Source organism: Aotus nancymaae, unplaced genomic scaffold (assembly GCF_030222135.1).
Source record: "Aotus nancymaae isolate 86718 unplaced genomic scaffold, 86718_ANA_hifiasm-v0.15.2.pri h1tg000053l, whole genome shotgun sequence".
Classification (NCBI taxonomy): domain Eukaryota; kingdom Metazoa; phylum Chordata; class Mammalia; order Primates; family Aotidae; genus Aotus; species Aotus nancymaae.
Genome location: NW_026988467.1, coordinates 27,525,090 through 27,546,395, shown reverse-complemented (window position 1 = coordinate 27,546,395; position 21,306 = coordinate 27,525,090). Strand labels below are relative to the sequence as shown.

The following is a 21,306-nucleotide window of genomic DNA, read 5'->3' as shown; positions in this document are numbered from 1 at the left end:
GGACTCTAGCTATCAAGATAATTTACTGAGATTCTGAGGTATGCATAAAAATAAATGAAAATTCTCCAAATCTGTGTTCCAGCTCCTTTTAGAAGGAAGATCGTGGATAATGGAATATTATCCCATAGTTTGACTTAGGTTGCATCAATAGAGTGATACAAGAGGACTGGTCTAGTGACATCAAGCCACTTGTTAGCATATACAATCTTCTGGTGGATGGAGACCTGTGGCTCAGTGAACCAATTATTATGATTATTGTTATTATTGAGACGGAGTTTTGCTCATCGCCTAGGCTGGAGTGTAATGACGCGATCTTGGCTCTTTGCAACCTCCACCTCACGGGTTCAAGTGATTCTCCTGCCTCAGCCTCCCCAGTAGCTGGGATTACAGGCGCCTGCCACGATGCCTGGCTAATTTTTGTATTTTTAGTAGAGACAGGGTTTCACGATGTTGGCCAGGTTGGTCTCAAACTCCTGACCTCGGATGATTTGCCTGGCTTGGCCTCCCAGAGTGCTGGGATTACAGGTGTGAGCCTCTGCGCCTGGCCAGTGAACTTGTTATCAGGTTTGTGGTTGTATCCTCTTAATCTTACACATAATGTGGCTTTTCTCTGCCTCTTCATCAGGATGACATCTGACCAAAGCTCTTTTTGTGGAAGCCTGAATCACTTTATGGTTGTCATAGTATGCATGCCTCTTCTTGAGGAAAGTGAGCTTTTTTTTTTTTAAATCTAGTCTGTCATTTAAAATGTTGAATTCAGAGAACCAGGAAAATAGGGTATCTGCTTCTTGTAGATAATTGTTATAAAGGCATGGTACTTGGTAGTATATGGGGTCAGGGCATCCAAGTATATTTACTTTTGGGGGCAGCTACATCAACATTAACTCCAGCAGTAAGCCTCACTTTAACTCTGAGAGCTGAAAACACCATCTCTGATGGTATAGTGATTGTAGACCTTAAAGCAAGTAACTAAGAAGACATTCTTACACACTAACAACAGATAATGAAGACTAACTTTTCAGGTAAAGGTGATTCAGAACTAAAATAAATCTCTGTATAGTGGTTTACCATTTTCAGTGAAGTTTCCAGGTTACAGCTAGATTGAAGCTGTTTAGTTCTTTGTCTAGCTTGAATTCATTTTGACCGTACAAATGGTCTCAGTTTAGTGGTTTTAGCTTCTGCGCTAATAATACTTTCAGGCCAACAAGAAAAATCTGACAACCATATTTTGTTCTTAGCATTCACTGTAAATTTTTGGTAGTATTCCACATAGGAATCTCAAACTTCAGGAGATCAGTTTTCAGAATAATAGGAGAACTCAAAATATCAGCAAAATCTTTTTTTTTTTTGTATCCTTTATTTTATTTATTCTTGGAGTAGAACAGGTGTCTGCCCCATGGTTCAGGATGGTTACAAAATCAGATGTAATTACTGTATTTTTAGGCCCATGGATGAGATTGCCATCTAAGGACCTAGATGTCTGGAATACCAGCTGATCTTTTTCAAATAGGTGGAAGTCTAGCCAGCCAAAAAGTAGATCATGATTTCTACCTTGCTGGTTTATGGTGTGCAGGGAAACGAGAAGACCACTCTAAACTTCAGTTAGGGTAATGACCACCTTAACCTCACAGAAGAAAGATTCTTTAGAAAAAATATCTTGGGACGGTCTTTGTTTGTTCTGTAGGGAGTATCTGATTTTTGATCTAGAGAATGTATACACATTCGTAGTATACATCTATTTGGGTCATGAAACTTGATGACTTGCTATTCTAGGTTTCACTGCATTTATTTTAGGTAACCAGTGCTAGGTTACTTTCATAGGTTTTGTTTGAAAACTTCCATACAATGTGATACAGATAAAAGTCAGCGGTTTGAGTATCAAATGGACCTTAATTCATCTTCAAAAATGGGGATAATCAAAACTCAACAAAGTCTAATTCATACGACTATGTAGCACACATGAAAATGCTTTGTAAACATTAAAAGTTTTTTTTTTTGTTTGTTTTTTTTGAGACAGAGTCTGGCTCTGTCGCCAGGCACCAGGCTGGAGTATAGTGGCGCAATCTCGGCTCACTGTAGTCTCTGCCTCCTGGGTTCAAACAATTCTCCTGCCTCAACCTCCCAAGTAGCTGAGACTACAGGCACACGTCACCACGCCCAGCTAATTTTTGTATTTTTTAGTAGAGACAGGGTTTCACCATGTTGGCCAGGATGATCTCCATCTCTTGACCTCATCATCTGCCCACCTCAGCCTCCCAAAGTGCTGGGATTACGGGCATGAGCCACCGCGCCTGGCTAAGTCTTACGACTCAAAGTCAGTGGGCCAACAGCGTTAGCATCACTTGGAAGGTTATCAGAAACACAGAATCTCAGATCATACCTCAGAGCGAATGAATCAAAACCTGAATTTTGACAAGACTCCTCAGATGATTTGTATGCACATTATAGTTTGATAAGCACTGCTATCAAATATAATTTCCTTAGAAGAGTAAATCATTAGGAGTCTATTAGAAACTTATCTACAGGCTAGAACCCCTTTATGTTTTTGCTTCCGTAAAGCAAGAAGTTTACATGCTCTGCTCTGCAGTGCCAAACTTTTAGACACTGACTAGATAACTTGAAAAAAACTTTTAGAAAATCTTCTTTCTTTGGGTCTTCATCTCTAATAAAAACAAGCACCATTCACCACGTTTAAGGTATATTTTCTTTTTCCTTTTGAATCTGGAGGTTACTGTAGTAGAGGGGAGCACTCTCACATTCTGTACATCAGGAATTGGGCAATGATTATATACACAGTACCTGCTGTAGACTATGTTCTACCACACTTTCCCACTTTTATTCATTTTGAAATTGGGATGCACCTTTCAACTGATAGTGTGTCATAGTTTAGTAGCCAACATTTTCTTCTTAGTGGCACATAAAATGATGGTTTTTCTTTCTTTTTTTTCCAATAACTGACCATATTACTGGAGATGGTATTTCTTATAATTTATGGTGTCTCAGATTTAATGAAATGTAGTAGTTGGTGGTGGCTCAATTCCATATGAATATCTCAGAAAACTCAGTTGGACAAAGAGTCTAATGATTAGAGCCTTAAAAATTTCCTCAGGGGAAAGCATAATATGTCTTGCAATTTTTAAGCCTTGGTGGGGAGAGCTAGTGAGGGTACTGTGAAAAAGGCAATGGGGAAAAAATGTGAAAATTAGATAAACTATTTTTTTTAAAAAGACAATTGTACTTTCATGAATTTCCTTATTTAGTCCTTGGAACAGCCGTTTGAGGTAGATACTGTTGTCTCTATTAATTTATAGATAAGAAAAATGAGCCTTAGAGGGAAAGTGGAGTCTGAAGTCAAACTTTGTTCTAATTTCAGTTCTTAACTATATTGCTTTCTACTGTGCCATACTAGCTGTGTTTATGAGTTGGAATCTTCAAAAAAGGATCACATTTAATATGTTAAATTAAGAAGTATTTCTCATGGCTAGCAGTTTCAAACTTATAATTTTTAATGTTTGGAAAAAAAGTGTTTTTGGAGACAGTCTCTTTCTGTCGCCTAGGCTGGAATGCAAGGTTTCGATCTCAGCTCACTGCAGCTTCTGCTTCCTGGGTTCAGGTAATTCTTGTGCCTCATTCTCCCCAGTAGCTGGGACTACAGGTGTGTGCCACCACACCCAGCTAATTTATACTCGAAATTTTAAACTACCAGCAGAGCTTGACGCTGTTGCACTTTAGAGGAATTAGCCATTTCAGTTATTTGGCATTTTGTGAAAATGGATAAGTGTGTGCAGGAGAAACCAATATTTTATTTAACATTGTTATAGTTTTTGGACTCTGTGTAAAGCAGATATAAAATACTCCTTTGTAGAAAGAAGGGAGGGAAATGACTAATCCCATTAAATATGACTTCTGCTGTGTGAAGCTTTGTTTTAAGATCATTGCAGTAAGAGGAGTTAGTTAGATTTGAAATCTTCTGACTTCATTCAGAATTAATAGATACATTAGAAAGTAATTCCTCCCTTTATGTGAGTTTTTGGAGGAAGCTGAGCCTTAGGTTCATGGATTCTGATCTCAACATCATATAGTTGTTCTGCCTACGTCTGCTTCTCTCCCAGTTCTTTAATATTTAGCAGTTTCTCTACCTCTGTGTAGGTCTGGGATCTCTCAGCAACCATCTTGGTCGCACTCTTGAGATTTTGATTGGGCTTGGCCACTTGCAATTTGAGCATTTCACTGAAGTTTGCATTTGAGCACTATAGCTTTGGGTTAACCTTCAGCTAAGGAAAGTTCATAATTAAAAGTTGCTGTTAAGCCTTTTTCATTTAGCTAATAGACTTTTCCAGTACTATATGTACTAGATAATATGTAACAACAACAACAAAAAAGCAAATCACAAACCATGCCTTTCTGATGCTTATGTTGGATTTCATTACATTGGTTCTCAATTGTGGATACTTATCAGAGCTATTTGAGGAGAAGATTTTTACAACATTTGCAGGAACCTCTACAGACCAATCAAATCAATCTCTGGTGCAGAGAGTGGGCCCACCCACCTATGAATTTGAAAAAGATTGCGATGATTAACCCTAACTGTAGAAACACTGCTTTGTGAAAATGACAGTGCCCCTGGGAGGGCCATATTGGCTACATACTTGTATTTAAGATTTAAACTGTTTAATTGGGTTGTTTAAGATTTTTATTCTTGATGCCATGTATAGTGTTACATAAGAAATACCATCTCAGTGTGTCTCTTTATTACTGATCTTATATTACATTTGTGTAAAACGGACTATCTTTGTAAAACATTTACACATGCTTTATTTCATTGTTGTTCATAATTCTGCTTTAAACAAAATTGTCTCTGTTTTATAGATGAGTAAACAGAGTCTCAGAGATTAAATGACCTGTCCAAAGTCCTGTGACCAGTAAGTGTTAGCAGTTGAGATAGAGTGTAGGTTCTGTACACCCTGGTTCTGTACTTTTTTGGTTCTATACTTTTTAAAAGAGTGGACTAGGTGTTATGGCTCACACTTATAATCCCAGAGCTTTGAGAAATTGAGGCAGGAGGATCGCTTGAAGCTAGGAGTTTGAATCTAGCCTGTAAAACATAGTAAGACCCCCATCTCTACAAAAAAAATAGAAAAATCAGCGAGGCATGGTGTGTGCACCTGTAGTCCTTGGGAGGCTAAGGTGGGGGGACTGCATGAGCCCTAGAAGTCAAGGCTGCAGTGAGTTATCATTGCACCACTGCATTCCAGTCAGGGTGGAAAAAAAAAATCACATAGCTGTGAATAGTTTATCTTAAATATTTTTCAAAAGTGTTAAAATTCTCATAAAACTTAGCCCATTTATACCTTGCTTCTATTGTCTCTAGGGTCTTCATGTTTTTAAGAGACCATTTTAAGGATCTTGAACCTGATACTGCTGTCTATCTGTTAATTAAATAAAGATAGGGTCTTACCCTCTCCCAGACTGGGTGCACTTACAGATCATAGCTCACTGAGCATTGATCCCCCGAGCTCAAGTGGTCTTCCTGCCTCAGCCTCCTGAATAGCAAGAACTACAGGCTCATGCCACCTCACCCAGCTAATTTTTTTTTTTTTTTTTTTTTTTTTTTTTACCTATTTTTGTAGAGATGGCATCCCCTCTGTGTTGCCCAGGCTGGTCTTGAACTCTGGGCCTCAACCTAGAACTTTTCTGATTCTGCCTCCCAAAGTGCTAGGATTATAGGCATGAGCCACCTTATGCAGCTCCTATGATCTCTTAATTAACAGACTTTTGACAGAATGGTTTCCTATTTGTACTTTTGTTTTTATTCAAAAGTCAGACTTTTGCCAACTATTTTTATGGAGGGCTATTGTTGATTTCTTGAGTTTTTTTTCTTTAAGTAAACTTTCTGTTGAAATATGACCTATGTTCAGAGATGTGTACAAGCCATAAATGTTCATCTTCTTGAATTTCTACAAAATGAAAACACCTATAAAACAGCCATCCAGATCAAGAATTAAAAACCTCTCTTGGGTCCCCCACCCTCTTTTGGTTAGGTATCAATAGCTTATTCAAAGTAGAAACCCAGGTATTTTGTAGGAATGGCCTGTATGATATTGGTAAAATGCAGCTCATTGCAGGGAAATATTTGAAAATGTAGCCTGTGGGAGTATAGTTGAGAATGTAAATTAGTGGCTGAGAACGCAACTTAGTGGTCAAGATGTGCCTTTAATCTCAGCTACTGGGGAGGCTGAGGCAGGAGAATCACTTGAATCTGGGAGGTGGAGGTTTCAGTGAGCTGAGATCATGCCACTGTACTCCAGTCTGGGTGACAGAGCAAGACTCCATCTCAAAAAGAACAAACAAACAAAAACAGCACACACACACACACACACACATATATATAACACACACGCACATGAGATTTTAGGCCAAACAGCCAGCATGTAGATGAGCTGAGCAGGTTCTCAGCAAGCCCTTGTAAAGAGTCCCTGAGGAAAGATAATGCAGAGCATTGGTTTGACTAGTGCACATCCTTTGCAACCAGCTGTCTTGCTTGTTGTTGAAACTTCCTGTTGCTTCTTTATCTTCCTTTCTTTCCTTTTTTTTTTTTTTTTTTTTTTGGTTTGAGACAGAGTTTTGCTCTTGTTGCCCAGGCTGGAGTGCAATGGGATGATCTTGGCTCACTGCAACCTCCACCTCCTGGGTTTCAGTTATTTTCCCATCTCAGCCTCCCGAGTAGCTGGGATTATGAGCTCCCGCCACCATGCCCGCCTGCTTTTTGTATTTTTAGTAGAGACGAGGTTTCTACTAAGTTGGCTAGGCTGGTCTCAAACTCCAGGCTGGTCTGACCTAAAGTGATCCACCTGCCTTGGCCTTCCAAAGTGCTGGGATTACAGGTGTGAGCCACCATGCCTTGGCCCTTTCTTTCCATTTTTGCCTGTAGATCTTTTGAACTCCTTTTGAGCAGTTGGAGGTGAACTGTTTCTTCTGAGCCAGTGATTTGAGTTGTAGACTTGTGGAAGAAGATGACTTAGTCGTAGCAGTGGATGATTCTTGTAGTTTTCTTTTGTTGTTGACATAAATTCAGGCAGAGTTGTCATCTGGATCATATTACCACCTCCTGGATTCTTACTTAATGATAATAAAGACGACAGGAAGATCATTCTTATTTTAACAGTTCAGTTTTGCAGGATTTTTTGTTTCTTTTAATTTTTTTAATCTTATTTATTGAACTTACATCAGGCACTGTAGTCAGTGCTAGAGATATAAAAATGAATACACACCTTTAGTCAGTTTTGCCTTTGCAGTATGGAGGAACCTATTGCCTTTGGATATTTTAAAAGATCTTTTTACCTTTAGAACCCTGTCATATTCCCATCTCTGCTTTGAGGAATCTCAGTGTGGTACATAATTGGCTATCATTCAGTTCTTTTGAATCAATAACAGCCACATACTTTAAAGATTCTATTCTGAAAGGCACATCTCAATGGCTGCCAAAGCTGTGATTTACTGTCTTGATGCCACATGAAGCTAAGTTGTATATCCTTTCTCAGTTCCTTGTCATATTTGTTCCCTTTTTATATTATCTTTTTCTGTATCACATTTGAACAGAGAATAACTTTAGAAGTAAAATGGGCTCTGAAGTAGTAGTTGAAAGGTTTAAGAATGTCAGCCTTTCTGGGCCAGTGATCTCTTAAGAACTTCTCTGAGAGCGTCTGTCGGTTTTGCATATGCAGGCCCATCCATAGTCAGTCTATTCATAACCGAGTGTTTGCTGCTGTGTCCTCCATTGTTGATTTCTCTCCATTGACATTTGGTTTTGGTGACTGGAAATGCTTTGCAGCCGCTCTCATCTTTTATTGAGTGGATCTTGCCTTGTACCAGGAACTTTAACTTGGTCCATGTGCATTTCTCTTCCTTAAACCAGAGGTCAGTGGTGGGGGAAAGCAAGGCTGCTTTCCTCTAGTTTTACAAAACCAAAGGTTAACCCTTAACCCTTCGGTGTAAGGTTCTGCAAATCTCTATGTCAAGTCACTATACCAAATCTTTTCCTTTTGGAAATCAAGGTACATTGGCTTTATATGTCCAGGGCTTAACTTGGGATGTTGGTAAGAGGAGATAGACTTAATTTCTTTTGAAGGCAGGACATAAACATGACATGTCTGGCACCAGATAAATTATTTTAGGCCCAGCATTTTAAGCTTTGTAGTTTGAAACACTTCAGAGAGAAATTCTCTTGCATCAAATGCTTCAATTTAACATGCTTCCACTTCGATCTCATGAATAATCTTTGTTACCAGTAGATGGTAGAAGATAGTTATTTGAATACTTTTGGTGAAATAATCTCATAGTTAGAATTAACTTGTTTTTGAAGCATTAAACAAATTTAAGAATCATCAGTGAATTGTTGATGTATAACCTGTGAGGCTTATAGGGTACAGCTGGGAGGTGATGCAAATTGGCAGGGCATATATCCCAAGATCAGGTACAGAATAATTGAGTTGGAATGATGTCAGACCACACTTGGCTCAATATTTAGAAGTAAGGGAGGAATTTACATAGCGCAGTGGAGAAGTATAAACTTCTTTTTACAGGCTTGACAATTTTTTTTTTTCTGTACTATTCACTATCGTACCTGGGACTTATTAAGAGTCATGCTATTATATTATATAAAGTTAGGTTAGAGAGTAGAGAACTTGACCAAGAGCTACAAAGTTGTGGCTGGGCTTTGGGTAGGAAGAAAAAAAGGAAGGAAGAAAATGGGTTGGTGGAACATTGGGTATAGTAAGACTGTTCTGAACTCTGTAACATAAATGTGTGTTTGTCTCCCCCATTTGGCAAGACCTTCCGCAGTGTTCCTGCCTCTGTGTTGTTTGTTAATTAGATTGTAATGTCTGAAAGGGCACAACACTATCCTATTCTGAGTAGCATCTAGTGTAGTCCGGTGCCTACAACGGTTGCCCATTATTGTTAGTTGATGATGATTAGTGAAGCTGAAGCTATTTTTTAAACAGGGCCCAAGGGATGCAGACAGTGATGAAAACGACAAAGGTGAAAAGAAGAACAAGGGTACGTTTGATGGAGATAAGCTAGGAGATTTGAAGGAGGAGGGTGATGTGATGGACAAGACCAATGGTTTACCAGTGCAGAATGGGATTGATGCAGACGTCAAAGATTTTAGGTTTGTATGTTTTACACTTCTGATTTTTGAATGTGGGCTATGGGTTTTTGTTTGATTTAGTTTTACTTTGATTTTCATTTTCTTCCCCTCCTCATGTTTTCTTTTTAAGAATCCAATCTAGTGTAGGCCATGCACAAAGATTGTAAATTAACTGGTGAGGTGGAATTTTTTAAAGTTGTCAATGCTTGAAGTGTTGCCAAAATGGTAGACTTTGCATTTGCGTAGAACTCTAGAGTTTGCAGAAAGATTCCAGAGAAGATTATTTCAGTGATTCTCAAGTATTAAAATCACCTAGGATAGATGCCTTGGGACCTTTCTTACGTTTCTCCCAAATCACTGTATTAGAGAGCTATGGTTACTAATGGAGTATGTTATATCCCTCTGGGAGTTTAGAGGGAAAAACAGTTGAGAACTTGTGCATTGTCTCATGAGCTCCTTTTGAGGTAGGTGGACCAGGTATCATTGTCCTCATTTTGAAGAACCGGAGATGCAGCTTAAATGATTTGTTCTTAATCATATCTCTTCTGCAGATGCCTCTCATCCCATCTCTGGTCATGATTGATTTTTACAGGTTTTTGCGTTAACTTACTTTACAGAGTATTAAAATAATGTATATTTATCTTCCACAATTGGCATGTATTCTTCTTTAAAAATCTGTAAAAACCCTTGTCCAGTTATATACAGATAGAGAATTTTTTTAAATCCCCAGTGTGGTGGTACAGGTAGAGAATTTACTTTCGAGTAATTTTAATATCAATCTAAAGCTAATGTGTGTGTGTGAGCATACACACACACACACACACACACACACACACACACACACCCCTCTGCTTATTCTAATGTCTGCCAAAGTCAAAATGAAAATGTATTTGCATCATTGTTGTAGGACAAGTCTCAGTTGTTTCGTATTCCTAATATGATTATCATTATCTTGCATGGGTAAATAATTGCAGTGTTACAATTTTTTAAAAATTATTTTTATTTATTTATTCTTTGGAGACAGAGGCTCACTCTGTTACCCAGGCTGGAGTGCAGTGGCACGAAATCAGCTCACTGCAACCCCTACCTCCTGGGCTCAAGCAGTCTTCCCATCTCAACCTCCTGAGTAGTTGGGATTACAGCCGCCCCCCACCATGTCTGCTAATTTTTGTATCTTTTGTAGAGACAAGGTTTCACCATGTTGCCCAGGCTGGTCGTGAACTCCTGAGCTCAAGTGGTCTGCCTGCATTGGCCTTCCAAAGTGCTGAGATTACAGGCACGAGCTACCGTGCCCAACCTGAATTACAGTCTTTGGAAGAAATTTAAGGCACAGGGAAATAAATACTTAACTAAGGTCTTTCAGATGAGGTCAGGTGTCCTCTCTGCCTTGAATGTCCAGCAGCCTGTATAGCAGTATTTTGTTGTATTTAAATGGGGGCTGGCAGTGGCGGTGGTGGTGGTGGTGATGGAGTGAGTGTGTGTGTGTGTGTGTGTGTGTGTGTGTGTGTGAGTGAAAGAAAGAGGAGGAACCAGATAATACCTTTAATATATACCAGTTACTGGACTATAGAATTTTTCGGGGTGGGGGGGTGTGGAGGTGGAGAAGAAGGGCATTGAATGTAGCTACAGGCTACACTTTCCTGATAATATAATATTATATATTAGTGTAATTTGGGATCATATAATTCTGAAGTCCTTTTAATAAGGTAGTGGTAGATCCTGGGTTACCCAGAACCTTGTGTCCCACGATAATTATCAATGATGCCCTCCTCTTGTTTTTTTTTGCTCTTAGGTATGTACTGGTTTCGATGATGAATTACATCTTCACATTACTTTCAATTCTTAGAATTGTCTCCTTAACAGGCACACAGATAATGAGTTTATCTTGTCCTACTTTGGAATTGTCTACTCCTTTTGGTTTCATAGAAGGGGAGTTAGTTTTAGCGTTAGTAATACCAATGATAAGTAAAAACTTTTTTCATTTTATTTTTTCCCTCACAAATATGCCATTCCTGGCATATTTAGAATCACTGAGTTGTGGAATTCCCCCTGGAAACCAACTTTTTCCATTGGCTCTATATTTAAATAGTAGATATGCGTTTTGGTGGGGCATATTTTGCTACCTGCATTTTGAGATCTGTTTTCATGGATGCCATAGACAGTGATTTTTCCACCTTATTTCAGTTTTCCTCAAACCCGGTTCCCTTGGCAAAGGGGTGTAAATTATTAGCAATTAATGTGAAATTAAGGGGTAGGTTACAAGGAATTGCCAGCAATAGCAGCATCAATTTAGAGGATGTAACCCTGTAAGCACTGTAAAGTATCTCTGGTGGTTTTATAGAAATAGTTTTAAATACTGTTGATAATGAGCTATGCTGAGGACATTGTCCTTAAACTTGGGTTACTGTAGTGTCCCTCCCCGCTGAAAATAAGGTTTAATGCCCTTTACTTTCTCTGTTTAGCCGTACCCCTGGTAATTGCCCGAACTCTGCTAATGAAGTGGATCTTCTGGGTCCAAACCAGAATGGTTCTGAGGGCTTAGCCCAGCTGACCAGCACCAATGGTGCCAAGCCTGTGGAGGATTTCTCCAACATGGAGTCCCAGAGTGTCCCCTTGGACCCCATGGAACATGTGGGCATGGAGCCTCTTCAGTTTGATTATTCAGGCACGCAGGTACCTGTGGACTCAGCAGCAGCAACTGTGGGACTTTTTGACTACAATTCTCAACAACAGGTACTGTGTGTGTCTCTGTCACCCTCTCTACTCTCCCTCCAGCCAGCACATTGTTGAAGTAATTAAGGATGGGGGGGTGGGGGGAGGTGGCGTTGTTTCAGGCTATCCATAGCTAGCCCTTATGAACCTGTTAGTGATGTAGGTTTACAGAGTCCCCTCATGAAGCTGGTCCCTATGCTGAGGTCACTGGCAAGAGGCCACCCTGCTCTATATGTACTTCGTTTGGCTCTTCTCTCTCCTCAGCAGCTGGGGAGTGGATGAGGTGGTGTTGCCTCTTATAACACAACCTTCTTGGGTGCTAAATTAATCTCTCTGAAGATTTATGTGGTTGTGATGCTGTTGGTTTGTTTTGTCTTTAAAATAGTAAACTCTACTGTCCACCACTGTCAGGAGTGTAGTGCCAGGTCATCTTATCAGTTACGTCTTACAGTTAAACAGGTTACTCCAGATAACACAGATAAGGATTTGGCACCTTTCAAAAGTATTAGAATGTGATCACAGGAAACCACACACACAAATCATTCAACGTAAAATCTACCGTGAAATTGCTTGGCTTTTTTTTTAAAATATTCATAAGTCTGTGGAAAATTTTGTAAGTCTGCCTTCTGTTTTTGAAGACGTGTAGGACTACCTTTAGGGTTACCTGATCTCTGTGTTTATTTTTTTTTTAAAGGAAGGTCAGCTGTCTGAACTAGAAAAGAGGGGCAGTTAGTTTCCCAATCTTGTTAAGTATAAGTTCTCCCTGTGGCAGAAGCAGTTTGATTGACTGTGAATTTCTGTTACTCTTTAGTAGTTTTGTAATAGATCGTTAATACAGACTTCTAGGTTTGAAAGGTTAGCATCTCATTTTGAAGTTTAAAAATTCTATGTAGGGAAATTAGCTTATGATCTTTGGAGATTAGTTATGCCATGTTATACGTGTAGTTATTGTCATAAATAGTTGATACTAAATGAATTTTGGTTGATAGACAGCTAAAGTAAAAAGTTAACCATAAGAAGTTTTCCAAAAGAAATCCCTTTAATTTAAGTCTCCTGTGTGGTTTACGAACAAGAAATACCTTTAAGGGATTGTGTGAATGTGCATATTCATATAAGGTTAAATTAACACGTCTTTTTTTCAGAAAGAGTAAACTAAAAGTGTACACTCTTCTCCTTAGGTATGCCCACCTCCCCATATGAATTGACTTTCTGTGCTTTTTCTTCTTCTTTATGGCCATTTTTGGGTCTTTGCTTCAATTCCCAGTGTAGTACAATCTAACCCTTTCCGTGGTTTGTAAGAAGAGTTTGCTTCAAATTTCTTATGAACAAAAATATGGTTCTCTTTCATTTAACTGTTCTTTACTTTATAATCAGAGTTGATATTCTTTTTTTGGTTTATTGATGTTTGGTTTCAAAATAATTTTACCAGTTTTTGGAGGCTGGACAATTATTAGAACTTGAACAGAAATGTACTTTTGTGTACCCACAAGTAGTTAGCATGATTACGTCATAGCTACCACTTGTTCAAAAATGTAAAACCAAGGGTGTCCTCACCATATATCTCAGCAGTTTTTGAAAGTAAACATTATTTTGAAAGTTAATCTCTTGTTGGATTCAGGTTTCCTATGCATGTTTTGGTTGCTGCAACATAGAGGCATTTTTACACAGACATAGTACTGTCATGATGTGAGTGTTGTTTTATCTCATGGGCCATAATTCTTTACTGAGTAGATTGTTTTATACATTCTTGTACCAGGTGTCTTAATAGCATACCTGAGAACCACTGGCCTAAGCCTCCCAGTATCTTTAAGATCGTCAGTCTCTCAGTGTTACTGTAATAAGAGCTAGTAGTTGTTAAGAAGGAAGGATTTCTTTTCTATTCGAAATTGGTGTTTGTTTCTTACATTTTATCCTTACCCTTTTGGTTTTCATTACATTTTATTCCACTTTTCATTTCTAATTTAAATCCTCTTCATTTGTCAAGGTTCAGTACTTTTCTTTCTTAATAACCAAACCAAAAATCTGTCATGTCTGCCTCCCTTGAACTCCATAGCATTTTGTGTTTCCTTTAAGAGAAGGTCTTGTGTTGTGATTATTTGTCTAATAGTCCTTGCCAGATTGTAAACTCCTTGAGGACAAAGACCAAACCTTATCCCATTTCCTCTGCATTGCTTTAACAGAACTTTCAGGGGACTTTCCCCCATCCCTAGTATAGTATCTTAATGCATCCTCTGTAATATGCTTCCCAAAATTAAAATTTGAAACTAGCCTTTCAGGAGGTCTGGAGGCTACTCTTTGAGAGCTACCATGTTTTCCAATGTGTGTCCTTTGGATCCAGCTTATGCCTTATATACAGATGGCTATACTTTATAATATCCAGGAAAGTTACTGCTTGGATCAGAACTTAATCTATCCAGGCTCACTCTGTGGCCATCTGATCAGAAACCGTGGTCCCTCTCGTGAGAAAAATGTACGTAATTCTCTGGCACTCAGTTTTGCAGGTAACTTCAGGGAGACCACAGATCTGTGTTCTACAGATACAGCCTTCTGTTCATATCTTTTGTTCTTTGTAGCCAAGCATATCTTTCATGAATAGAGTAAGATTCCCTTTCCTCCTCTTGAGTTGCTCTCAGGTTAGTCATCGTGACTCACGTTGTCATTTAAATAGTGCATGGAAGTACTCAATGACAAGGGATGCAACCATTTATGCCCATGTCCTTGAAACCCTACAACTGAGAGTGTACTCTGGCCTCAGGAAGGGAAGGACTTGTGGAAGAGGTGGTTCTTTAGCTGTGCCTTGAAAAACTTATTTATAGAGGAAGAAAATGAGAATTCTAGTGGAGGAAATAGTAAAACAGGTATGCGTTCAGTAGATAATGTAGAAGTAGTCAGTCTGGTTGGTGGTTTAGTTTGAAGAAAAATAACTAGAGAGGTTGAAGGGATAGTGTTGTGAGTCTTACACTGTGCTGCCTATAGGCAAAGAGAAGACACTTGAGAGGAGGAATGACTTAATTATCATAGTTTAGTTTTTTGTGGTTAGTGAGTTTAGCAGCAGTTTGAGACGTTCTGTTACTCTTATTATTCAGTTAACTGTTGACTGTTGTGTCCTTCTAGGAACCTTGGGTTCTGAATGAAACAGTAGTGGAACATTTGGGGAACTAAGTGCTAAATTGGTGGATTCTGAATCCTCTCAGACAAGGGGAGGGCTCAATGAAGACAAAAGTTGCATGCAACTGACTTGAAGGACAGGTGGAATACATTTTGTTGCAGGTCAGAGCAGAGGTATGGAACTGGGAATGACTGTGGTGTGGTCCTGGGCTGAAGAGAGTAGAAGTTGAGTGTAGAAGAGGACAAGAAGGTGCCTTTGGCAATTGAGTCCAGGTCCTGGAGGCCCAGGGAACCAGGTGGAAGTCTTTCTTGGACAGTACTGATGATTGTGAGGGTTGAACCAGAGTTCTAGTGCAGCACATATTTTTCTGCACATTCTGTTCTTTTTATCTTGGCTTTCTTAAATAAGCAGTAAAGGTGATCATTTTTCTTGCTTTAGAGTTGTTTGCTACAAATAGTAGGTTTGCTTTATTTGTGACTTTTTAGGAAAGGAATCTGGTTTGGAGATTGACAAAATAATTCCCTGTTTTGTTCTGTTTCTTTTCAATCTGGGCTTTGATTTGGTGTAATAAGCTGGTTTCCTCAAACTTATTATCAGCTTATAATGACATACATGACATGGAGCAGCCTGCAAATAGGGAAAAGGTACTTTTCATTTGGTTCCTTGCAAACTTAGTTCTTGTTAGCTGTGACACTTGAGGTTTTAATTAGTCAGTTGCTTGTGTGGTCACTGTTAATCACTCTGAATTTAACCCTTCTAAGGTTTACTTATAAGAGCAGGAACTCCTGCTCTTTTTTGTTTTTGTGTGCGTCGTGAACTTCTTTAATAGGTGAACTATGTGAACTACTTCTCAAAATTATGTTTAAAATGTATAAAGTAGAATTACAAAGGAAACCAGTGGTATAAAAATAGCTGTCATATTTGAAAACAAACTTAATTATATATTTACGTATTTATCATATGATGCATGAAATAGTAGTAGTGTACTAGCTGTCATAATGAGCGTAAACTATTTTGAGATACTTGTAACAACTGTAAAGTAACATGAAAGTATATGTGATTTCTGTGATAATGTCACAGATGTATTGCTAAAGTTCATGTAGTTTGTTGTCTACAATCACAATTGAAGAATATCCTAAATTTCAGGTAGATGTGCATGAAGATAAAGTTGCAGTGTTACCCACCCAAGTACAAAGATCTTGGGTTGAGAACCTCTGAGTTAGAGTATTTTACCAGCTTGAAGTGATCGTCGTTATTTCTACAATGTTCTTCTTTGTCTCACATTCACTTCATTGTCTTCTTAATCTTGAGAAACAGCTGTGAGCAGTTCATGCATAATGTGGTCATACCATTTTGTACTGTGATGTTGGAGCAGTATTTTTTACAAAATGCTATACAGTTGGCTGTTTGTTTCCTTAAATGCAGTTTAGAAACTTATTACTAGGTTTTATTACAAACGTGGCACAAACCAAAGCCAGGATTATATCAGTGTAGAATTAATCATACTGTTCTTTATTTAGAATTCAGTTAATCTACAAATAGCCTAATGTAGCATATTTTACAAAATTGTATACTATTATACTAAAACTCTCATCTGTTAAGCATGAATTTTAACAAAGATGCAATAGATGGGAGTGGAAGTCGGTATGTGTTGTTAAAAGTGTGGTGGTGTGATTAAATGTCATTTTTGTGAGGCCAAGGGTGTATATAGTTTTAATGTAGGTATTTAATATTCTCAACTTGCTCTTTAATTTGCAAATGATTATTCTGTCAAGTGTCATGTGAATAGTAACTGAAAAAAAGAGTGACTAGTAATTGATCAGTTGAAGCTTACCTCTATTATTTAACTTGGTTCAAATTTTACTTATGGTAAAGTTTTTCTCAAAAGGTATTGATATACTTAGTGGAGGGATATGTTTTGTTTTTCCTTAGGATCTTAGAAATCATTTATTTTGGAATCAGATTCTTCATCTGCCAAAGAAATGCACAGATGATGATGATGATGATGATTATAATTTTTTTTTAGTTTAACAGCATGATTTAGTTTGTATGCATTTACCAAAAATCATTGTAATCATTAGTCGATCATTGCAGTAGTTCAAATAACCTGGAAACTGGGCTTTGATCTAGACGCTTCAAACAGTAGCAAGATTTCACAGATTTCATATGCTGAGTAATGACTCCAAAATACACTTTTTTCTTAACATTTTATAATCCCATCACTGATACAGTGCTTTTAATGTTTTGAAGGGATTTTCTCTGTGTATCCTGAAAACAACCCCATGAGGTGGGGCACCTGTTTTATTTTTACACATAAGAGGCCAGGCACGGTGGCTCATGCCTGTAATTTCAGCACTTTGGGAGGCAGAAACGGGCAGATAACCCAAGGTCAGGAGATCAGCCTGGCCAATGTGGTGAAACCCCGTCTCTAGTAAAAATACAAAAAATTAGCTGGGCATGGTGGTGCGTGCCTGTAATCCCAGCTACTAAGGAGGCTAAGGCAGGAGAATTGCCTGAACCCAGGAGACGGAGGTCACGGTGAGCCGAGATCGTGTCATTGCACTCCAGCCTGGGTAACAAGAGCGAAACTCCGTCTCAAAAAAAAAAAAAAAAAAAAAAAAATACAAAAATTAGCGGGGTGTGGTGGTGCATGCCTGTAATCCTAATCCCAACTACTCTAGAGGCTGAGAGAATCACTTGAACCTGGGAGGTGGAGGTTGCAGTGAGTCAAGATTGCACCACTGCACTCCAGCCTCGGCGACAGAGCAAGACTCTTGTCTCAAAAAAACAAAAACACACAACAACAACTCAGTGAAATTTAGGGTCAACTGGTACAAGCTATGCAAGTAGCTGTTATTTTGGTTTCTAGCTTCAGACTGTTTCCTTTGGACCTTGTACTAGAAACGCAGAGCCTTTTAGTAAGCAGAGTTGTCTCACCTTCAAATTCCACTGTATTCATAGCTTTTTCTGAAAGTTAGCATAATGCAGAAAGTACTCATCCATAAAAACATAAATTGTTTTCTTTCTTCTCTGTTATCTTTGTGACCCACTGATAGTGGTTGATGGTCCTGGTGCAGTGAGAGATTACCTTTTTTTTTTTTCCCCCTTTTGAGAAGGAGTTTTGCTCTTGTTTCCCAGGCTGGAGTGCATTGGCGTGATCTTGGCTCACCTCAACCTCTGCCTCCCGGGTTCAAGTGCTTTTCCTGCCTCAGCCTCCTGAGTAGTTGGGATTACAGGCATACGCTGTCACGCCTGGCTAATTTTGTATTTTAAGTAGAGATGGGGTTTCTCCATGTTGGTCAGGCTGGTCTCGAACTCCTGACCTCAGGTGATCCTCCTGCCTCAGCCACCCAAAGTGCTGGGATTACAGGTGTGAGCCACTGCGCCTGGCGATTTTGACTCTTAATACAGACTAGGAGGAGTCCTGCCCTCAGCTTTTGGTCTGCTTGAGTTGCCTGGCTCTGGGAAGGAACTGTAAAAGGTGACGCTCAGAAGGGGCTGAGTCTGTTGGAGGTGCTCTCCCCATTCATCAGAAAGCTCATTACCATTACACGTAAAGGACTCTTACAAGTGCTTTACATGTGTTAATTTTAATCCCCACAGCAACCTTCTGTGTTACATGTGTCTTTATTGTCATATTAGAGAGAAGAGGAGAATGAGGCACAGAGAGATTAAACGATTTGCCAGAGGTTACATAGCAAGTCAGTGGTTAGCTGAGATAGAAACCAAGGCTGTCTGACTCCAGAGTCAGTGCTCTTAACCCCTGTCTACTATGTATATAGCCTCAAACTGGTAAAAAAAAAAAAAAAAAAAAGTCAGGGCTGGCAGTACACTTTACTGTGGTGGGGTTGGGGGAGTAGTCTTTTGCATTTTTTAACTCTTTGTTTAGACATTCCTCCTCCAGATTCAGAAAGCCCCATAATTTTTTTTATGTCAGCAACTGCTATTGATAACAACAGTAATAATAGTAGTAGCTATCTTTTATAAGATGCCAACTACATGTTAGTACCTGTCAATCACTGTGTTGGGTGTTTTTGGCTGCCTGGATTCCTTTCTGGAATAAGAACCATATAGAGTGTTTTTTTATATAGTAAGTGACGGAGAAAGGAGGCAAACCAGTTTGTTTGTCTACTTCCCAAATTATGCCTTCAGTGTTTATTAGGAACCTTGATATGCTTGAAGTAGATGATACATTTTCCCCTGCATTCAGACTCTTGAACAACTTGTAAAATCTACCCAAGTGAATTATAATCAACAGCATCACATTTATCATTATACTGACCTTTAAATAAACATTTTCCCCAACTCTCACAGTATTTTGTTTCTCAGTTATGGGATATTCGTTTGCTTTGTGGAAAACGCGAAAATGTAAGCAGAGCTCAGTGCTTTGCCCAGCAGATGGCATTTGTGCAAGTGTTTCAGGATCCTTTGGAATCTGTCACTTGCCAATTACCCAATTTGTTTTGAATACTCTGTATTTCCAGTTAATATTGCACCATTTACATAAAGAGAATGTGCTAAAATTACTATAATCTGTTCTGTAATCAAATCTGTCTGGTGTACATGTATACTTTACTTTTGTTAAATTGTTTACTGCAAAATGGTCTCAAGAAAATCCTTTTCTATTCACCATAATTGCTAAGATATTAATCAGCTCTCAAACATAGGCTATATGGGGGCCTCTTGTAAGGCTTGTATGCTTTTAGTTAAAAGTAATAGTTCCTGCTTTCAAAATGTGGTAATATGATGGTGAAAACCATAAGCTAATGTTATATGGAATAATTACTTTTATGGTATTCCCACATACCATGTATTTTCATGTATATTTGCAAATATAGTACCCATACATATGACTTACATGTAATATTAAAAAAAATATATGGCCAGGTGTGGTGGCTCACACCTGTAATTCCAGCCCTTTGGGAGGCCAAAGTGGAAGGATCTTTTGAGCCTAGGAATTCCAGACCAGCCTGAGCAACATAGGCTTTATCTATACAAAAGTTAAAAAAAAAAATAGCCAGGTGTGGTGGGATGCACCTATAGTCTCAGCTACTTGGAGGATGAGGCAGGAGGATTGCTTGAGCCCAGGAGTTTGAGGCTGTAGTGAGCCATGGTCATGTTACTGCATTCAAGCCTTGGTGACAGAGTAAGACTCTGACTTTTGAAACAAACAAGCAAACAAAAAAAATACAAAGTGAGGTTAAGTCAGACGGAATGGCGGTGGTTAATAAGTCAGGATACCCTTAGGAGTTGTGTTCTGAACATACTGTCTTAATTTCCCCAGTTCCATGTCACAGGCACCTGCCTAATACTAGGTGCTCAAAAATGTTTGTTGAATGAAATGAATTCTTTCGTTTGTAGTAGGGCAAAGAAGGGTGGAGAGGAGAAGCTAACACAATGAGTGTCTGATATGTTAAATGTTGCAAAAGGTTTCAGGTCAGAAAAATTCCAGAAACTTACTGAAGAGACAGTACATATTTAGTGGAACTATGAAATATTTCACAATGTATCTCATAGTTATATTGTGAAGAAGGGCTGCCCTTCTTGGGAGGACTGCCTGCTGTTGGAGGAAGTACTGTGTGAGACACATCTTTAGTAAAACAGACATGTAAAACCAACTTGCAGAAATCACAAGCACACTGTTTTGTTTTTTTTTTGACGGCGTCTCTGTCGCCAGGATGGAGTGCAGTGGCACGATCTTGTCTCACTACAACCCCTGCCTCTCACTACGACCTCTGCCTCCTGGGGGGTTCAAGCAATTCTCCTGCCTTAGCCTCCTGAGTAGCTGGGAATGCAGGTGTGCACCACCACACCTGGCTAATTTTTGTATTTTTCGTAGAGATGGGGTTTCACTGTGTTGGCCAGGATGGTCTCAATCTCCTGACCTCCTGATCCTCTTGCCTTGGCCTCAGCCAGCGCACCCAACCACAATATTACCAAATTGTCTTGACTGGCTCCATTCCTGGAAGACAAATGTTTTGATAATGTCTGTCAGTAGATTCAGTTCCCCTGCCCTTTTTTATTTGAGATGGAGTCTTGCCCTGTTGCCCAGGCTGGAGTACAATGGCACGATCTCGGCTCACTGCAACCTCTGTCTCCCAGATTCAAGCGATTCTCCTGTCTTAGCCTCCTGAATAGCTGGGATTACAGGCATGCGCCACCATGCCTGGCTAATTTTCGTATTTTTAGTAGAGACGGGGTTTCACCTTGTTGGTCAGGCTGGTCTCGAACTCCTGACCTCGTGATCCACCCACCTTGTCTTTCCAAAGTGTTGAGATTACAGGTGTGAGCCCCCCATATTTCTTTTTAAGACTTGATATTTAGTACTACTGTTTCC

At 39.1% G+C, this 21,306-nt stretch overlaps 1 protein-coding gene across 17 annotated transcripts in view; it reads left to right on the top strand.

Moving 5' to 3' along the window:
- The window catches only part of PUM1 (pumilio RNA binding family member 1), a 138,849-nt gene that overhangs the window by 64,747 nt on the left and 52,796 nt on the right, over positions 1–21,306 (top strand). For 15 of the 17 annotated variants that reach the window (XM_012439865.2, XM_012439858.2, XM_012439861.2 and 12 more), the window contains 2 exons: positions 9,003–9,169; positions 11,611–11,881. The exons of the other annotated variants lie outside the window; for them this stretch is intronic. In XM_012439865.2, coding sequence (XP_012295288.2) covers positions 9,003–9,169; positions 11,611–11,881 — 438 coding nt within the window. The remainder of the gene's footprint in view (positions 1–9,002; positions 9,170–11,610; positions 11,882–21,306) is intronic. 17 annotated transcript variants of the gene reach the window in all.